This window comes from Sphaerodactylus townsendi, linkage group LG14 (assembly GCF_021028975.2).
Source record: "Sphaerodactylus townsendi isolate TG3544 linkage group LG14, MPM_Stown_v2.3, whole genome shotgun sequence".
NCBI lineage: Eukaryota > Metazoa > Chordata > Lepidosauria > Squamata > Sphaerodactylidae > Sphaerodactylus > Sphaerodactylus townsendi.
The window spans coordinates 25,162,303-25,181,130 of record NC_059438.1 but is presented as its reverse complement, the minus strand read 5'-3'; the positions used below and the strand labels follow the sequence as shown (position 1 = coordinate 25,181,130).

The window sequence follows — 18,828 nt, the reverse complement described above, 5'->3', positions numbered from 1 at the left end:
CTCCTTCTGCGCAGCCAGCCCCTTGCTCGGGCTGGGCGGTCAAGAGCGGCGGGTGCCGACGCCCCCCCCCCCATTCCTACATCCCTGCTTGGGCCGGCCGGCGGCGGCCACAGTTCTTTCGGACTTCTCCCAGCCCCACCTGCCCCACAGGGGGTCTGCTGGGGGCGAGGGAGGCAATTGTGGGCCACTGGGAGACGCCTGACAGGAGACAGCGGGGGGGGGGGAGGGCACACAAACCAACTCCTCCTCCTCTTCTCCCACCAAAGGCGGCATCTCCTACTCAGACTGGCAGCAGCTCTCCAGAGTCTGGGGCCGAAAAGGGCATTTCGCATCTTCACCCACCAGCAGGGCCGCTCCTCTGAGCTGGAGTTGGGACTCGGGACTTCTGCCTGGCAACTTGCAGCCCCTGGTTTGCTGAGTCACTCGCAGCTCAACAGGGTACCATGCTCTCTTACCCCCACCCCCTTAAGAATTCTGCCGGAGGTCTCTTGACTCACCCCCACCCCCACCCCGCAGCTGCAGTCCCCTGGGATTCTTTGGGAACCCAGTTAAACCAATACGTCAGCAGTGTGATTTATGTATTGTCAAAGGCTTTAATGGTTTTCACGGCTGGAATCACTGGGGTGTTGTGGGGTTTCCAGACTGTATGGCCGTGTTCCAGTAGCATTTTCTCCTGACGTTTTGCCTGCATCTGTGGCTGGCATCCTCAGATGCAGGCAAAACGTCAGGAGAAAATGCTACTGGAACACGGCCATACAGCCCAGAAACCCCACAACACCCTAGTGTGTTTTTGTCCAAGAAAATACATGTATGTGCTAAAAGCAGGCCCCTTTATTTCTCAACTGTGGGATAAAGATGTTGGCCAGAGAGCTGCATACTAGGTGAAGATCCATACTCCTCCATAAGGCTGCTGTGATGTCAGGAACTGGAGGAGGGGGGAACCAGGCACTCTGTCCCCAGTCCCTGGGAGAAGAAGGTTGTGATAAGGAATGTGATAGAGAAAGCAGGCGCCTGGCCAAAGAGAGGTAGAGCCGACTGCTCTGCGCCCACAAACAACTATCTCTGATGGTCAAAGGAATGATCTCTGTGTTCTCTTGGTGGTTATCTGCACTAATAGCCACTGCTGAGCCTATGGGGTGGGGCCTGCACTTCCTGTGCCTCAGACCTTCCCCGTGTCAGCAGTAATTCCTGTCCTTTTCCCAGGCAGAGAGGCTGTGTTATATGCACCTCAACCACCACAGCCTTTCTCTTACTGCTCATGTGGAACAGCCAGTAATGGGGGCTTCTGGGGTTGCCCCCAGCCCCACTCCAGACCTTTTGGTCAGACTTCTCCCATCCCCAGAAGCTGCAAGAAGGGTAAGCCAAGCACTGGACAGCAATAGATTTATTAAGTATTCCAAAACATAAAAATAGACACAGACCAATAAAAAATAAAGACCAGGGCCCTTGACATTGGTAAAATAATGAAGAACAGAGGGAGCTGCACTAACTGATAAGACACGGGGGGGTATGGGGGGGCAAAGACAGTTAAATACGGAACAACCTCCCACTTTGGAACCCTTGAATCAGAAGCAACTAGCAGCTGATGGCCTAGAACTCAGCAAAGGAGTAGCAAAAATGGAGGACGATGAACAAAGGACCATAGACTCTCCCTGGGAGGACTGGAACACAGCCCCTGGCCCAGGAATCTCACTTGGCCCCCTGGGCCTCCGACTCCTCCTCGTCATCCTCATACATCTCGCCTTCCTCTTCAGCCGTTGCGTCCTGATACTGTTGATACTCTGAAACCAGGTCATTCATGTTGCTCTCGGCCTCTGTGAATTCCATCTCATCCATGCCCTCGCCTGTGTACCAGTGGAGGAAGGCCTTGCGCCGGAACATGGCCGTGAACTGCTCCGAGATGCGCTTGAATAGCTCCTGGATGGCCGTGCTGTTGCCGATGAAAGTGGAGGACATCTTTAGACCCCGCGGAGGGATGTCGCAGACGGCCACCTTGACGTTGTTGGGGATCCACTCCACAAAGTAGCTGCTGTTCTTGCTCTGGATGGCCAGCATCTGCTCGTCCACCTCCTTCATGGACATGCGGCCTCTGAAGACGGTGGCCACGGTCAGGTAACGGCCATGGCGGGGGTCACAGGCAGCCATCATGTTCTTGGCATCGAACATCTGTTGGGTGAGCTCTGGCACGGTGAGGGCTCGGTACTGCTGGCTCCCGCGGGCGGTCAGCGGGGCAAAGCCGGGCATGAAGAAATGAAGGCGAGGGAAGGGCACCATGTTGACGGCCAGCTTGCGGAGGTCAGCGTTGAGCTGCCCAGGGAACCGCAGGGAAGTGGTCACGCCGCTCATGGTGGCCGAAACGAGGTGGTTGAGATCTCCGTAGGTGGGCGTGGCCAGTTTGAGGGTCCGGAAGCAGATGTCGTAGAGGGCTTCATTGTCAATGCAGTAGGTCTCGTCTGTGTTTTCCACCAGCTGGTGAATGGACAACGTGGCGTTGTAGGGCTCCACCACAGTGTCAGACACTTTTGGGGAAGGCACAACACTGAAAGTGTTCATGATCCGGTCAGGGTACTCTTCGCGGACTTTGCTAATGAGGAGGGTCCCCATGCCAGACCCCGTGCCGCCGCCCAAAGAATGGGTGAGCTGGAAGCCCTGAAGACAGTCACAGTTCTCACACTCCTTCCGCACCACATCCAGGACGGAGTCCACCAGCTCAGCACCCTCCGTATAGTGGCCCTTCGCCCAGTTGTTCCCTGCACCACTTTGACCTGGGAAGGGAGAAATAGACACCTTTGGACTGTGTTCCTTGCAAGTCACAGAGCAGTGCTTTGGGATTTTGCCAGGGGGGGAAGAGCTTTGGTTCAAAGGCAGCATTCACTGAAACATCCAGTGGGATTTCAAAAGGTTAAATGTTTCCTGCTGTGTTAGTCTCTCAAGGCAAAAATAGACAGGAGCCTACTGGTGCTTTGAAGACTATCCACATTTGGAGCTGCCTCGTCCAGCTTCAGCCCCTCAGCCCATCAAGACCAGTCTCGGCCACTCAAACTGGCAGCAGCGCCGGCAGCAGAGTTTCCGGTGGAGGTTTTTCACATCATCTACTCCTGCCAGACTATGTAACTGGAGATGCCGGGGACTTTCTGGGACCTTCTGGGTGCCAAGTAGAGGTTCTGCCCCTTCCTGTTGAACTGTCCCCTCCCACTTGCACGCCTCTTTCAGCCAACAAGCAGCATCTTTGCATCTCAAGGAGGGAAAAGCTACTGAGGAAATGCTACATCAGCACCCTTCCTAGAGAACAAGGTGGGTGCACAGGAGACTGAAAGCCAGCTCCCTGGGACACATCATGCCTCCTTGGTGTCATTTGCCTTCAGAAGCACCCAACAAAGATCACAGCCATACTGTGGGAGCAGGGGGGGGGGTAGAAGGAGGGATTTTGAAAAGGCCCCCCCCCCCAGTGTTTCCCCACTCAAAACTGGCAGGGAAAAGGCAATGATGATATGAACAATTGTCTCTTTCTGCTATGTGTGCTGAAAGCAACACAGAGGTCTCGTTTTGGCTGAGGAGACAGATTGGGAAAACAGTCCCAACTCTGGTCCCCATCAACACCAACAAGGCTACTGCTTGAAGTGAAACTTTGTACCTGGGGAACTAATCATAGATGTTTCTCTATTTTGGCACTTCCCCCTGTGCTTCTGTTTGTACAAACAGGCAGAATAGTCTCTGTAGATGCCTGAGGAATGAATGCTCAGAAACCCAAGAGGGGTCAGGAGGAGAGCTCAGCTCCTTCAACCACACCTGTCACCTTTCCTCTTCACCCACAGACATCATAAGCACAGGAAACGGCATCCGGCAGGGTCAGGCCGTTTGGTCCATTAAGGTCGACTGTGACCACCAATGGTTCCAAAAGCAAATGACAAGCGAGATAAAGACAAATTCAAAGCAAAGCAACAAGATAGGCCAAGACCCAATTACTCGCCCAACAACAAGAGAAGGTATGAAATCCTATATTGTTAAGGTGGATAACATGAAATAAAGTGTATCCTACATGCATCAATGGAATAGTTCATTCACAAACTAAAGTGCATTAAGCATACATCAATGGGGATAGTCCGTTCATAAATATATAGAGTTTTACATTAGCGATAATTCCATGCGGGTAAGTATAGTCCGAAGATGTGATGGTTCCGCAATTGCTTCAGTATCATACAGGTAAATAATTTTTAAGGACTACACCACATAATGAGCAACAGATAAGCAAGACACAAGCAAGAAAGTTTATAACAACAGCACATAGCTGCAATGGTAACAAGTAGCACATAGCTGTATCAGCAGCATAACACCTGCACTGAGAATGCGTTTTCAAGCTGCAAATCTTCAGGGCTTATACAAATTCATGTTTCAAATTGATTTCATTCTATAGTTCTTGGACTATTATACAATTTTGCCTGTGATGTATATAAAATACTGTAGGTGCATGTGATCCATACATGTCTATAATAAATATACAATAAGAACATAAGAACATAAGAACAAGCCAGCTGGATCAGACCAGAGTCCATCTAGTCCAGCTCTCTGCTACTCGCAGTGGCCCACCAGGTGCCTTTGGGAGCTCACATGCAGGATGTGAAAGCAATGGGCTTCTATAATTATCAAACCCGAATAGAGCTATTTAAATTGATATGTTACATCAAGCTTAAAGCTTTTTTTGGAGAATCCAATAAGAACATGAACCATTCATTAGAGTATAATACCTTTCGGAAAAAATCTTCTTTCTCCCCTCACGTTCAGAATGAAGCTATCGATATTTTTGAGAAAGTGGTTGAACGGGACATTAATAAAATGGAAAGGAAGGCTAAGCACTGGAAATCTGAGAATAACTTATCTTTCAAGGAGAGACAGGTACTGTCTACATTAAATCAGGACACTTCTATAATAATCAGAGAGGCAGATAACATTCACTGTTTCATTTTGTCTGGGGTTCAGAACATACAATACTATGTATTTATGAACGGACTATCCCCACTGATGTATGCTTAATGCACTTTAGTTTGTGAATAAACTATTCCATTGATGCATGTAGGATACACTTAATTTCATGTTATTCACCTTAACAATATAGGATTTCATAACTTCCCTTGTTGTTGGGCGAGTAATTGGGTCTTGGCCGATCTTGTTGTTTTGCTTTGAACCACCAATGGTTCTCCAGGGTCTCAGGTAGGCACCACTTTTTGGACATCACTATTGGACATCCCCTGCAAGCCAGACAGATGTGCAGACACCATATTGGTGCCGTGCAGCTCAGGCAGTCGCTGGCAGAGGAGCTTCCACCATGCAGAGGTAGGGAATTTCTGTGCAGTTTCCTTAGAGGGATGGTCAGATATCACCCTTCCAACAGGAAATGCCCAGGATGGGGCCCGAGGCCTTCTGCAGGCCAAACAGCTGCTCTGCCACTCAGCCATGGCCCCTTCCCCACAGACCTCAAGAAGCCTTTCAACAGGTCCAGCCAGAACTGGATGGGAAAGGAGTAGGGAAGATCTACAAAGAGGGACAGTACCAAAGATGAAGTTGTCAGGTCTGAAGAGATGGCCAAAAGCACCCGACCGGACGCTGTCCATGGTGCCGGGTTCCAGGTCCACGAGAATAGCACGAGGAACATACTTGTGAGCTGGAAGGACAGAAAAGGTTCCCTCTGGTTAGAAGGTCCTAAAAGAACTGCAGTCCGATTGTCCCCCATCTAGGCTACAACTGAGCAGCATCAGGCTTCTGCTGATGCATGGAACCCCGTTACTGGGAAGGCTCCATGCTCCCTTGTTGAGTGCCAGCAAAGAAAGCAAGTGTTGGGATCCAACCTGTCTCCTCTCTCACTACTATATTCTCCAATTATTCTATTCTATTCTATTCTATTCTATTCTATTCTATTCTATTCTATTCTATTCTATTCTATTCTATTCTATTAGCACGGCTGACTGGATCAAAGTGACTGACTTTGCGGCGACAAGCTGCTTCCTCGCTCTGACTGGGCAGTGCCTCCAGCCTCCAAGGAGGATTAAGCAGATGCCCAGAATGAGAGTCAGGACCAGCAGAGGGCACTGGGGGCGGCTGGAAGCAAAGAGGGGTTTAGCCGGCAGTTGGACCTTGAGCATTTCTGTGGCTACCTCATTTCCCCCAAGGAGGGAAGCTTAAGAAGACTCCCTGGATGCCGTCGCAAGCACTTGGGGGAGGATGTTGAATATGCGTGCAGTTTGGTTATGTGCTTCTGATGTCATTTCCAGAGGCCCAAAAAGGGGGAGGGGGAAAGACCAGGGATGGAAGTGCAACTCACAGGAGGCTTCATTGTAATAGACGCTGATCCTTTCCAGCTGCAAATCTGAGTCTCCCACGTAGTTTCCGCTGGGGTCTATCCCATGTTCATCACTGATCACTTCCCAGAACTAGAGGAAGAGCAAAAGTAGGTTAGGAGGGACATTGCGAGCATGTTCCTTCACTGTGGGTGGGTGGAAAGCCCAAAGACGTGGACAGAGAAGTCCAGCCCTGTTCTGGATTGCGCTTTCACCAAAGCACCTGTCAGAGCCCTGCTGCTGGGCTAGATGGGGGGCTGGTTAGATCCAGTCAGGCTGTTCTCTCTGACAGAGCTCAAGATGTGCTGCACAGCCAGGGCAGGCCGTGGGACAAGGAGCGGACTTCAGACAGTATTTGCAAGATTGCATTTGCAGCTCCGCTTATCGGCAGTTTCCCTGCCCTTCCTAATTGGAGATTATCGGCAAACTGCTCTTGTAAGGGCTACTGCCTACTGGTCAGAAGAAAATGTCAGTGCTAACCCCCTCAAGGGGAGTACCGCCGGAGGAGGCGTCGGCGCCTGCGCCTGCGCAGCCCGAGAGATCTGGCCATGGTGCTGAAACCACAGCCGCCTTTTGCCCCATTAAAGGTGCACGTAACCTATTTTGAGCCAGGGACGCAAACGCTGCTCCGCTGGACTTCCCGTGTTCAGCTTAGTTGCCAAGGAGAACCTTCACATTGGCCCCTGCCCTGGTCTCGAGCCCCGTTCCTGATCACCAGATCGCCACACTTAGCTATGAAGGAAACAAAAAATAGTGGACGCCTGGATCAGGTTCTTCAAACACAACAGAGTCCTACTTTGAAAATAAGAGACAGCCAAACACTGTCCTTGGAGGTGCAAACAACGCATGCCCCGGATAGTGGGCGAAACTCGCGAGGAGCAACATCATAGAATACCATAGATGGGGGAGGGGGGTCTATTTCTCTGGGGGCCCCAGGAAGGGCAGCATCTTGGAATGAACTTTCTAGAACCGGGCTTTGAAAAAAAAAGGCTTCCTTAGACAAAGGCTGAACTGCGCCCCTGGTACAGGGTGAAGCAGGTGAAAGTTTCTTTTGACAGGGATATTGGCAGTTGGCAGAAGGGGGGCAGAAGCGTGTTCTTGGGCGGTGGGGGGGGCGGGCCCTGTTGAATCCTTGTGGGGGGTCTGAGGAGGCATCTCTTCAGTGCCAGCACTGTTCAGTGGGCAGAGAGCAGACCCTTCGTTACCAGACTGCACCAGAAGGTGAATGGAAAAGGACAGGGAGATAAGCAAGATGGGAAATGAGATGGGGGCTACAACTCCCCACCCCCCGCACCGGGTGAAGCAAACCTCGCTCTGGTAAGGGTCCTTTGCCATTGATGCAAATGAAGGGGTTCCCCTTGGAACTGCCCAAATGGCTAAGTCTGGTGTATTCCTGGACCAAACCCGAGAGTGGTGAGTTTGTGTCCAGTCTGGCAGGCAAAATGTTTGAACTTGGAGTGAGGAGATCTGAGTTCAAGTTCTCAGTTTGGTCCTGAAACTCGCACGCAGGTCCCAGGCAAGGTGCTCTTTTTCAGCTAAAGCTTCATAGCCGGGTGGCCACCTGAACAAAATGGGAAGACCCTCGCCCAGGCGGCGGACCCCTTTGGCGAGGAGGACAGCGGGAGAGAAGAAGGGCGCCCTGCCTTCCCGATCAGCCGGTTCCTGTCTAGGCAGAAGAGCTACAGCAAAGTGCGGATCGGTGCAGGAGGCGGAACAAACCAACACTCCGGAGCTGCCGTTCGAACAAAGCCTTTTCGGTCCCTGTCCCGGATTCGGCTCCAGATTCCACCGGGTATTTTGTGGTCCGAATAGGAATAGTCACGTTAATGAAGAAGCCCTTTAAAAATGGAGCTCGAAGGGTGACCCAGCTGCCTGGAAGAGGCTCCGCCGCGCCTTGATCCGACGTGTCAATGACAGGGGCTGGCCATGAATTATTCAAGCTAATTAGCATATGCATGAGGCTATTTAGCAGCACCCCTGTGCCCCTCCCCACGTCCTTGTGTGCGCCTTACTCAGGAGTAGAGCCGCTGCTTTCCTAGGAAACCCCCGGAGGGGGGTTGGGGTGCTCTCTCTGGCTGCAGAGGTGTCGGGTGCGCCAGCGCCCCCCGGCGTGGTCTGACACCAGGCAGATGGCCGGGGGCTGCCGCGGGGAGGCCTGCCATACGCCCGGGCCGGCGGGGAGAAAGGCAGGCGGTGCGGGCTGATTACGCGGCCTCTTGGGGAGCCTCGTCGCCTGAGTGGCAGGTGTCAGCCTTCACCCTCCCCCCCCGCTCGCCCGCCCGCCCCAAAGGACTGCTCGGATTGCAGCCGGACGGTGCTCCGTCTTCGGGGGACCCAGCGCTCAGGGGGGCAGCCCCGCACCGCACGCCGGCCGGCCACAGATGCCGGGCGGGGGTGGGGGAGGGGCTTACCCGCTGTCCAGGTGGTCTCACTGGCGGAGCCACGGGTCTCTCCGAGCTCCAGGAGCCCCTTTGCCCTGTACCTCCTCCTCGGCACAGCCCCCGTCCCTGAGCCGGTTGTGTCAGCATCTCTTTCAAGCCCATCCCACGAGGCCCCCCGGCGGCGGGAGGGGAGGGGAGGGCCCGTCAGGCACCCTCAGGAGACCCTTCCTGCCTTCCCGCTAGGCCCCCTGGCCCTTGCCGGCAGCGGCGGCCCTTTCCTCGCTCAAGTGCCCAGAAAGGTGCCCTGTCGAGGGGCAGGGCAGGATCCCCACTGCCCCCCGTCCGGCAGCAGCAGCAGCCGCCCAGCTGATCCAGGGGCACCTGCCAGCCCACCCCCTCCTTCGCCCTCTTTGTCTTCAGCTCTGGGCCGTTCCGTGCCGTTGTGTCCCCCCCCCCACCCCCAGAAAGAAGAGGAGCTTTGCCCAAGGTCGCAGGAGGACCCTGCCCGGAAGCTGCTGCCGGTTTCCCCCTCCAAGCCCGCCCCGCCCCTCCACCTGTCCCAGTCGGCGGACAGGACAAAGGAGTCGGGGGCGTCTCACGGCCCCGCCCGGCCCGCCACCAGCGCTGGCTTCGGCCCCGGGGCACCAAAAAGCCCCCCCCCCCACCGCTGCCCGGACGGAGCTGGCCAAGGTCAAGGCCTCCCCGGCAAGGTCACCTGCGGATCCGCCGGCAGCTGGGAGGGCCCTTTGTTCCAGCCACGCCCGGCGGCCGCACACTGGGTGGGGCACCCCCGCGCGGGCGGGGGAGAAAAAGAGCCCTCCGCCCCCCTCACACACCCCGCTTTGGCAGGAGGCAGCCGAGGAGAGCCGGCACAATGGGAGACGCCCCCCACCCACCCGCGCCGGGATGCCGAGCCGGGGGCAGGCTCAGCCCTGGCACCAGGTGGAGAGGGGGGATGTACGAGGGGAGGGACGCCTCCGCGGAACGGCAGCCTGCCGCCTTCGAGGGACCCGGCGGCCTGAGCCGTGCGCCCCGTCGGGAGCAGCCGCGTCCTTACCTTGGCTCCGATCTGGTTGCCGCACTGGCCCGCCTGGATGTGCACGATCTCCCTCATGCTGCGGCGGCGGCGACGGTGGCTACGGCGGGGCGGACGGGTGGGCGGCGTTGGCGGCACGGAGCGGGCGGAGGAGGCGGGCGGGCGACTGCCTGCAGCGGGTTTTATGGTCGCCTCCCGCTGCGGCCGGGCCGGCCCGCTGACGTCACCCCCTCCCGCTCCGCCAATCAGGAGGCGCCGCTGCAGAATCCTGCACCAGCCCTGCAGCAGCATCAGCACCAGCACCGGCAGACCCGCCGGCCGGCCGGCCAACCGGCGCGCCCCTGCCGGACACAAAGCAAGCCCCGACGGGCCGCGCAGGCGGGGCGGGCGTGGAGGCTCCGACGGGCCGCGGAAAGTGCCCCCGGACCGAGGCCGGCCTGGCGGCCAGCGCCCCCAGGGGACGGGAGGGGAGGGGGCTCTGGCGGACTCCGGGGCCCCCCCGCCGGAGCAGCAGCCACGCCCCAGCCCAGGTGGGGGCTGCGATTTCCAGGCCACGAAGGAGACGCCCCCGCGGGCGGCGGCAGCCCCAGGAAAGCGGGCAGGGCCGACCCGCTCTCCTCGGGGGGGGGGGGCTTTGTGCCCTGCCGCTCCCAGCCCGCATCTGGGCTGAGGCGTGGCTGCAGGAGGGGAGCAGGCCCATTCAGGCTGGCTGCCAGACAAAGGAGCACCCGGATCCCAAGCCCACCCACCCACCCACCCACCCACGAGGGGCAGTTCCACGGCGGCCAGCGGGCTGTCGCCCCCCCCCCCTACTTTTGCTCCTTGGGTCGAAATGTTTGGTGCATCCGCAGGCGCGAGCCTGGCCTGGGCACTTGCCGACTGACCCCTCGCACACAGCGGGACCCCACCTCGGAGGGGCTCGGCCAGGCGGCGGCAGTCTCCCCTCCCCTCTCCTCAGCTGGAGGGTGGGGCGAGCCGCCAGCGGGAGGGGCCGGGCGATGTGCTCCGGCCTGTCCGGCGGGCTTCTTTGTCTGGGGCTGTGGCGACCCTGCGAGGAAGACAAAGGCCGCGCCCCTCCTTTCTCCAATTGGAAGGAAAGAGGGGGGAGAATACAGAGATGGGGGGGCTGCCTTCCCCAGCACGAGGACTTCGGTCGGAGCGATGCTGGGCGAAACGGACCCGCCGGGGGCGACCCAGCGCGGCTCTTGTAGCTCGGACTTCTCTTCTCTTCTCCCTGAGCCGCGCAGCATCCCCGCCCCGCCCCCGCGGCTGCAGGATCTGACCACTGAGGGCCTTGCCTGAGAGCGACAGGGCTGAAGCTGTTTGGTGGCCCTCTGCACACGCTCAGAGGCCTCTGCACACGCTCAGCCGGGCCGGGTGGAAAACCCTGCGGGGTACATTTTCCCAGGTGCACCAAAGAAGCCAACCAGAGTGGGCCACAAGTTGTGCCAGCTTTATCTGCCCCGAGGTTTGGGTTTGTGTAACAGCTTGGGGATTTAGAGAGACCAGGGGCGTAACGAGGCAGCCCTGGGCACACTGTAGCCCTGGGCAAAACCTGAGTTGGATGCCCCCCTCCCCCCATGGGCGGCCACTCCACCATGACCAAAAAATTTTTGCACCAGGACATTGGTGCCTGCAGAGGGTGCATTTTCAGACATATCAGCACCACAATTTCAGCGTATCATCAGGAGACTGTCCTTATGCAACCCCCCAAGTTTGGTGAGGTTTGGTTCAAGGAGTCCAAAGTTATGGACTCCCAAAGGGGGTGCCCCATCCCCCATTGTTTCCAATGGGAGCTATTAGGAGATGGGGGCTACAGTTTTGAGGGTCCATAACTTTGGCTCCCCTGAACCAAACTGCACCAAACTTGGGGGGTGCCATCATCTCCAGATGATACCCTGAAATCTTGGTGCCGATACATCCAAAAATGCACCCCCTGCAGGAACATCCTAGAAATTTGCCCAAGAATCTTTGTTCTGCATTGAGTTTTCTGCATTGCTGTCAATGGGGGTTGCAGGCTGTGGGGGACACATTTCTGAAGGCACAGTCTGAAAACTTTCAGGATCTCATCAGGAGACTGCCCTAATGATACCCCCCAAGTTTGGTGCAGTTTGGTTCAGGGGAGCCAAAGTTATGGACCCTCAAAACTGTAGCCCCCATCTCCTATTAGCTCCCATTGGAAACAATGGGGGATAGGGGCACCCCCTTTGGGAGTCCATAACTTTGGACTCCCTGAACCAAACCTCACCAAACTTGGGGGGTTGCATAAGGACAGTCTCCTGATGATACGCTGAAATTTTGGTGCTGCTAGCCTAAAAACTGCGCCCCCTGCAGGCCAAAAATGTAAAACCACTAAAATACCCAAAAACGAACCCAGCATTTTGATGCCCCCCACAAGGTAATGCCCTGGGCAGCTGCCCACCTTGCCCAATGGGCATTACGCCAGTGAGAGAGACGCTGCCCCCCCGAAACGCAGCTCTGCCAGCTGGGGGGATCCATGGCGGCTGTCCTGGCTTGGGTGCCATTCTCCTTCGGCATGAGAGGCGCCCCCTCCCTCCCTCCCGCCCCCCGCCCTGTGGCTGAGCCCCCTCTCCTTCCGGCCAGCCCGCTGGGAGGCCCCTTCCCATTAAGCAGCAGAGTCACTGTGGTGATTCATTCGGCCGCCGCGGGGGTTTTCCTGCCCGCCCGGCTGCCGGGCCTCGATCGATCCATCCATCCAGTGGACTCGTCTCTGGCAGAGATTCTCAGCATCCTTGCAAGGAACAAAAAGCCCTCTGGGCAAGGAGGTCCCGGTGGGGGCGGGGCTGCTGCGGCCAAGACGCTGCTCCTCAGTCCCAGCCGCGGCTCTGGTGGGCCTCAAGCCCCGCGCGCGCCGCTCTGATGCCAGCCAGGGGCGTCCAAAGGTCGAGCTGCTCCTGCTCCTGGCTGGCATTTCAGGCCCCCTCTCCGCTTTGTGGGGAAAGAGGAGGGCTGGGCTAGTAGAGGAGCAGCGAGGAGGCCAAGGCCCAGGGGGCAGGGAGGAGCAGGGCCAGGCCGCCGGCAAAAGGCCTCTCTGGGGGTGGGGGGTGGGGGTGTCAAGAAGGGCGTCAGCGGGGGCCGGGCGCCCTCCCTCCCCGACCTGTCAGACTGGCCTCCCAGCCGCTGTCCTTGGAGGCTGCCGGCCGGCCGGCTGAGGGACGCCTCCTTAAAGTCACAGCCTCTTTCCTGCCTTCGAGAGGCAGGACCGTCAGGAGACCGATTCTCCGGGAAGCCTCCTGCAAAGAGGCACTTGAGGGGAGAGGCATTTGGCTGGGAGAGGCTCTGGCAGCTGGAGAAGGGAGGAGGGACTTCTTCACGGTGTCCCCCACTGCTGCCTGCCCCAGACCAATGATGCCTCCAGAGTTGCCACCCTCCCCTTTCCTCTGCAGGTGTGGGGGGGGGGGGGGCTTCGTTGTGCTAAGCGGACCTTCCCTCCCCACGGCCCCTCTGCCCAAACTGACACCCCCTCAGGGCGGGGTTCATTAACATTTAAAAGCCCACAAAACCACCACCCCAAACCGTGTGGACGTCTGCTCTTCTGTCTTTGCTGTCGCCTTAAGTTTAGTTAAGTTAGATCCGACTTTGATGTTTATTTCATTCACAAGATGGACTTTCTCCCCACTGGGGATCCAGAACAGCTGGCCTCGTCTCCCCCATTTTATTCTCACAACAACCCTGTAAGGTGGGATATGGCAAAACCACACAACAGTTTTCTTAAATAAGCTTACATTTTTTTCTAGCCATCGTCTGTTTGATTCCAGGTAGCTGCAGCCTTTAGTCAAAACACAAAGCATTATTGTCCAACTGTAAGGTGCGGGGGGGGGAGGGGGAGGGGGGATGGACAGCCACCTCTGAGAATGGCATTTGTGTGTAGGGCCCCCAAGGGGTGTGTGCGTGCGACTGATTTGTGACACTCCAATTTGTTTTTTCCTGGTGGCATACGGAGTTCTCTCTTCTGTTCCCCGTTTTACCCCCCTGACAACTCTGTGAGATCGGCTGAGCCTAACAATTGGCTGCCCCAAAGTTACCCGTGAGCTCCATGGCAGATTCCAGTATGTTTTCCTCAGTCCTGGTCTGGCACTCTGACCACTGCGACGCACTGCCATGCACCAGAGATCCACTAGGCAACCACACCGCCCTGCTCCTGCCTGGAGCTCCACTTTGGAGCGGGGGTCAAGACCAGACGCCCAGTCCACCCTCAGCCATAATATTCTTAGAAAGGGGGTGAGGTGTAAATGCCTGTCTGTTTGGCATGCAAGGGGGACCATTATCATTATCCTGTAAACCTTGGGGTAATCCTCAACATTAAAATCTCTCTGTGTCTGTCTGTCTCTCTGAGAGTTCTGTTATATCACAAGCAGTCCACTGCACCAAAGTAGCTTCTCCCCTACACAAGTCTATGGGGATGGGAAAGAATTGCCTACAGCAGGAGCATAAGAGAGAGACAGAGCTGCGCAGCATCTGATTCTGGCCTCTACTTTACAGGCCATCAGGACACCAACCAGGCCACGTCCACCACTGGTTGCAATCTCCGGTAAGAGAGGCGAGTCCCTCCTCCTCCTCCTCCTCGGCATAGAGGGCCAAGCGCCAGGCAGCGCTGTGCTTCAGGGTGCCATGAGGCAGGCAGCCCCTCGGTAGAGGTGTCAGGCCCCTCCACCACCGCCCCGCCCATGACGATGCCCACCCTCACCGCCCTGCTTCACCAGCGACACAAGGCCACCTCCTTCAGGGTCTTCCTGAGCTCCTGGCTGCGGAAGGCGTAAATGATGGGGTCCACCACGGAATTGCAAATGACAAGGATCAGGTTGAGGTCAAAGAACTTGAAGTAGCCCCTGCAGAAGGGGTGGCTGGGGCAGGTGACAATGAGAATCAGGTGGAGGAAGAAAGGGCCCCAGCAGACAAAGAAGACCCCCAGCAGGAGGGTGAGGGTGATGGCCCCCTTCATGCTCGTCACCTGCGGGGCGGTGTGTTTCCGGTGCATTCGGGAGATGGCCCGGGCGTGCTGGCGAGCTAGCAGGAACATGTGGCCGTAGAGCCCCATGATCAGGGCCAGCATAAAGAGCAAGTAGCTCAAGAGGCAGAGGATCACGGCTTTGTGGTCGTCGTAGGCGATGAAGATGGTGCTGGCGCTCATGCTGACCACCCAAGTGGCAATGATGATGATGACGGCCCGCTGGATGGTCATGATGCTGTGGTACCGCAAGGCATAGAAGATGGTGATGTAGCGGTCAATGGCGATGACCCCCAGGAAGGACAGCGAGGCCATGAAGGAGCTGCAAATCAGCATGTCCATGACGTTGTCCATGTGGCGCATCGTGTTTTGCGCCAAGACCAACACCCCGTGCTCTATCAGGCGCATAAAAAGGGTCTCCACAAGGTTGCTGACGCTCACCAGCATGTCCGACACAGCCAGGCAGCAGATGAAGTAGTACATGGGCGAGTGCAGGTTCCGGTTCTTGATAATGGACGCCACCACCAGCACGTTCTCCAGCAAGCTCAAGAAGCCCAGAATCAGGAAGAGTTCGCTGGGGATGATGACGGGGTGTTCGGGGCTGCCGGATGTCTCGTTGGTCCCGTTGGCTTCAGGAATGGCGGAGGTCACGTTGGCAAAGTCCTGCAGCAGCGTCAAGGGCATCTTCACAACTTTGTGGGGAAAACCAGAGAAAAAGCAATCAGTGCCCAATGAGGTGTTTTACTCCAAAAAGCTACTTGGCTTCTGGAGAAAGGAACCCCAGAGAGAATGTCCTAGGAACTCACCTCAGGCGGTGGGTATCTGTGGCACCAGATCTTCTTCTCAGGGACTGGAAGTTTCAAAATTAACAGGCCAGACCAGAAGTTCTCCAGCCCAAAAGCGGAGACTGCAGACTCCGGCACTTGTATGTTTCCCTTCTGAATCGGCTTTCGTGGTACAACACACCGGAGATTGTAGCGATGGACCGTCTCCCGGGTCTCTGTTTCCTTGTTACTGGTTCCTGACATTCACCCTTTAACACACACACAAACACACACCCTTTGGCACCCAGAAGGGGAGGAGCCCGCTGGTCTCTCTGTCTCTCTCTCTGTCTGGTGAAGAGTTGCTTCAACTTCCAAGCCCTCTCCCTGGCTTCACATCTGACGAGGCAGTTACTTTATTTATCTCTGGCATTAAGTAATTGATTAGTAGGAGCTCACAGCAAAGAAAGAGTCCTTTCTCTGCCCTACTTTCAAGGGAACTTTCCCAGTTCCTCCTCTGGCCAAGGGGTAGGGGTGGGGATCCACATGACAGCAACAAAGGCGGCACATGCTTTGAATGGCACAGAGAGGTTATGAAACAAGCCTGGAAGACGGGATGAGTTTTCCCCTGCATTAAGCGGTGCCCTCGACACACCCCGGTTGAGAAAGGAAGGGGGCCTGCCAGCAACTTGTGGCTGCTATTGAGCCTTCTCTAGGGGCTGCTGGTGTGGGGACTGCAGGGGTACTAGATGGTCCCATGAGAGTTGAAACCCTCTTGCCAGAAAGGTGGGCTTTCGTCTGACTGGGGCCAGGCTCAGGCCAGACCTTGGAGGACTTATACTGGGCCCTTTCACACAACACACACACACACCCCGTAAGAGAAATGTTGTCTGATCCACTGGTTTTCAAGGCAAGAAGTGTTCAGAGGTGCTCGCCATTGCCTGCCTCGGTGAAGTAATCTTGCAGTTCCTTTGTGGTCTCCCATCTGAATATTAACCAGGACTGACCTTGCTTAGCTTCCACAATCAGGCTAGGCCCATGGTGGTGCACTTATGGCACTCCAGATGTTCATGAACTACAATTCCCATCAGCCCCTGCCAGCATGGCCAATTGGCCATGCTGGTAGGGGCTGATGGGAATTGTAGTCCATGAACATCTGGAGTGCCATAGGTTCACCACCACTGGGCTAGGCCAAGCTGTCTAGGACAGGGCACCTTAAAAGCACCTGGGGCCAATTCTCAGATCCGGAGGCCAAATTTTTACCCACTGGTGGTCTCCTTCAGGGTGTTTCAGTGATCGGTCTCAGCGCGATGGTGAACTAGAATGCAAAGTGGGGACGTAGAAAAGCCAGAACCAGTTGGGTGGAGGAAACAGTTACGGATTGGAGCCCCAAATGATGGTGGGCATAGGAGAACTTCTGTAACGTTGGACTGAACTTGCTAAGCAACCGAATGGGTCTCCTTTATGCCACAGCAACTTCACAGGACTCCCTGAACACAACAATCACGGTGTGAAGGGAATTGCGATTAAAACTTAATGTAATCTTTCCATCAAAAAGATTCTCAGGCACCATAATGGACTAAAGTCAGATGGTGGTTGTGGGTTTTCCAGGCAGTGTGGCTGTGGTCTGGTACCAGACCATGGCCACACAGCCTGGAAAACCCACAACAACTAGTTGAATCCGGCCATGAAAGCCTTTGACAATACATTAAAGTCAGATGAATGGATATAAACAATGGCACAGAAGGCTTCATTTATATTTGAAGAACTTAATGATGGTGAGGAGTGCTCTATACTGGAGCAGCCTCCTTGTAAGGTGGTGGATTCTCAGCCGATGGAAAGTTTTAATTATCAACTGGGTACCTACTTGTCTGGGATATTATAGCATTAATTCCTGCATTGGCAGGGGGTTGGACTAGAACCGTGGTGGCGAACCTTTGGCACTCCAGATGTTATGGACTACAATTCCCATCAGCCCCTGCCAGCATGGCCAATTGGCCATGCTGGCAGGGGCTGATGGGAATTGTAGTCCATAACATCTGGAGTGCCAAAGGTTCGCCACCACTGGACTAGAAGACGCTCCGGGTGGTCCCTTTCGACACTGAGACTAAACAAATCAATGATGTTAATTTTATGAGTGAAGGAAACATACCAAGAAAAACACACGTACCCACAGATGTGGAGAGAAATCTCCTAATGACATTTATGCACAAAAAGAATACTCCAATCGCCTGGTCTTGGACTCGGCCTGTGGATTTGTTATTCTGGGGGGTCCTCATAGATGGGAATTTGTTTGCCATTCTGACTTTTAACGAGAGGTAGGTATAAGGATTTTATGTTTAGAAATATTGTTTTTTAAAATGTTTGTACGCCACCCTGAGCCCGACTTTGGTGAGCATAGAAATTCAGTACAATAAAATAAGTTATTTAGCAATGAAACTTCTGCTCCTAGTAATGGCCACTTAGCCGTTCCCTACGGCACAGATGCCAACTGCACCATCAACGTGACTACAGTTGCAGAAAGCGGCCGTGCTGGTCCACAGTAAGATTCAGTAGAACAGTAAGATTCAAGTCCAGCAGCACCTTTAGAGACCAGCAAGAGTTTCCGGGCATCAGTTTTTCAAAGCTTTAATCAGACATGAGTAGAAATGTAGATCCTTGAACCCTTTTTATAAATCTGGGTAGATAATTTGCAGCCACGGGGTCTGGAAAGAGGGACGCAGAAAAGCAACTTCTGCTGTGGAGGTCTCGGCAGCCATCCATTATCCCAGGGCGCTTTAGAGACCAATACAATTCTTGGGGCAGGAGCTTTTGAGAATGAGCAGGGCTCACATTAGAGCATGACCCAGTCTTGGTGCTGAAGAGAGGCAAACAAAAACAGGAGCCGTGGAACAAACAGCTGGATTTGCCTCTAGGTCAGCTTGTTGCAAAAACATTTCTAGCCTCATCAATGAGACCTTTGAGAGCGGAGCTGTAAATACGATCAAAATGTGAAGAGCAGGCAGCCGGCTTCGGCCTCGGTGCCAGGAGAGGTGGGCAGAGGCCCTGTCAGCCTTCACGCTGCAGTTGGCTCCCCGTTCCAGCTCCAGCAACTGAAGGAGCAGCCCGCAGGAGCCAAGCATGCTGGGCACAAGGGTGTGGCTAATCTGCCAAGACAGGGCGCTGTCGCATCATCAGGCACGGCTCTGAAAAGGTTTTCAAACTGAAGCTGAAGAAGCGGAGAAGCGGAAACGCAGGACAGCTCAGAAGCTGCTCTGGATCCGTTTTCAGTCACAGCACACTCTCCGCGGCTGTTCCTGGCACCACCTTGGGCTGCCTCCTCGTTACCTCAGGCTGGTTTCTTCCCCTC

At 55.5% G+C, this 18,828-nt stretch overlaps 1 protein-coding gene across 1 annotated transcript; it reads right to left on the bottom strand.

Moving 5' to 3' along the window:
- Nucleotides 1-1,366: 1,366 nt before the first annotated feature.
- Nucleotides 1,367-15,410, bottom strand: TUBB3 (tubulin beta 3 class III). The gene is made up of 8 exons (XM_048515325.1): nt 14,471-15,410; nt 12,868-13,056; nt 12,393-12,724; nt 10,563-11,103; nt 9,771-10,458; nt 6,317-6,425; nt 5,549-5,659; nt 1,367-2,765 (listed from the first exon to the last, which is right to left on the bottom strand). Exons 1-8 carry the CDS (start codon nt 15,400-15,402, stop codon nt 1,690-1,692), a joined length of 3,978 nt encoding a protein of 1,325 aa, XP_048371282.1. The 5' UTR covers nt 15,403-15,410; the 3' UTR covers nt 1,367-1,689.
- Between the last annotated feature and the right edge of the window lie 3,418 nt (nt 15,411-18,828).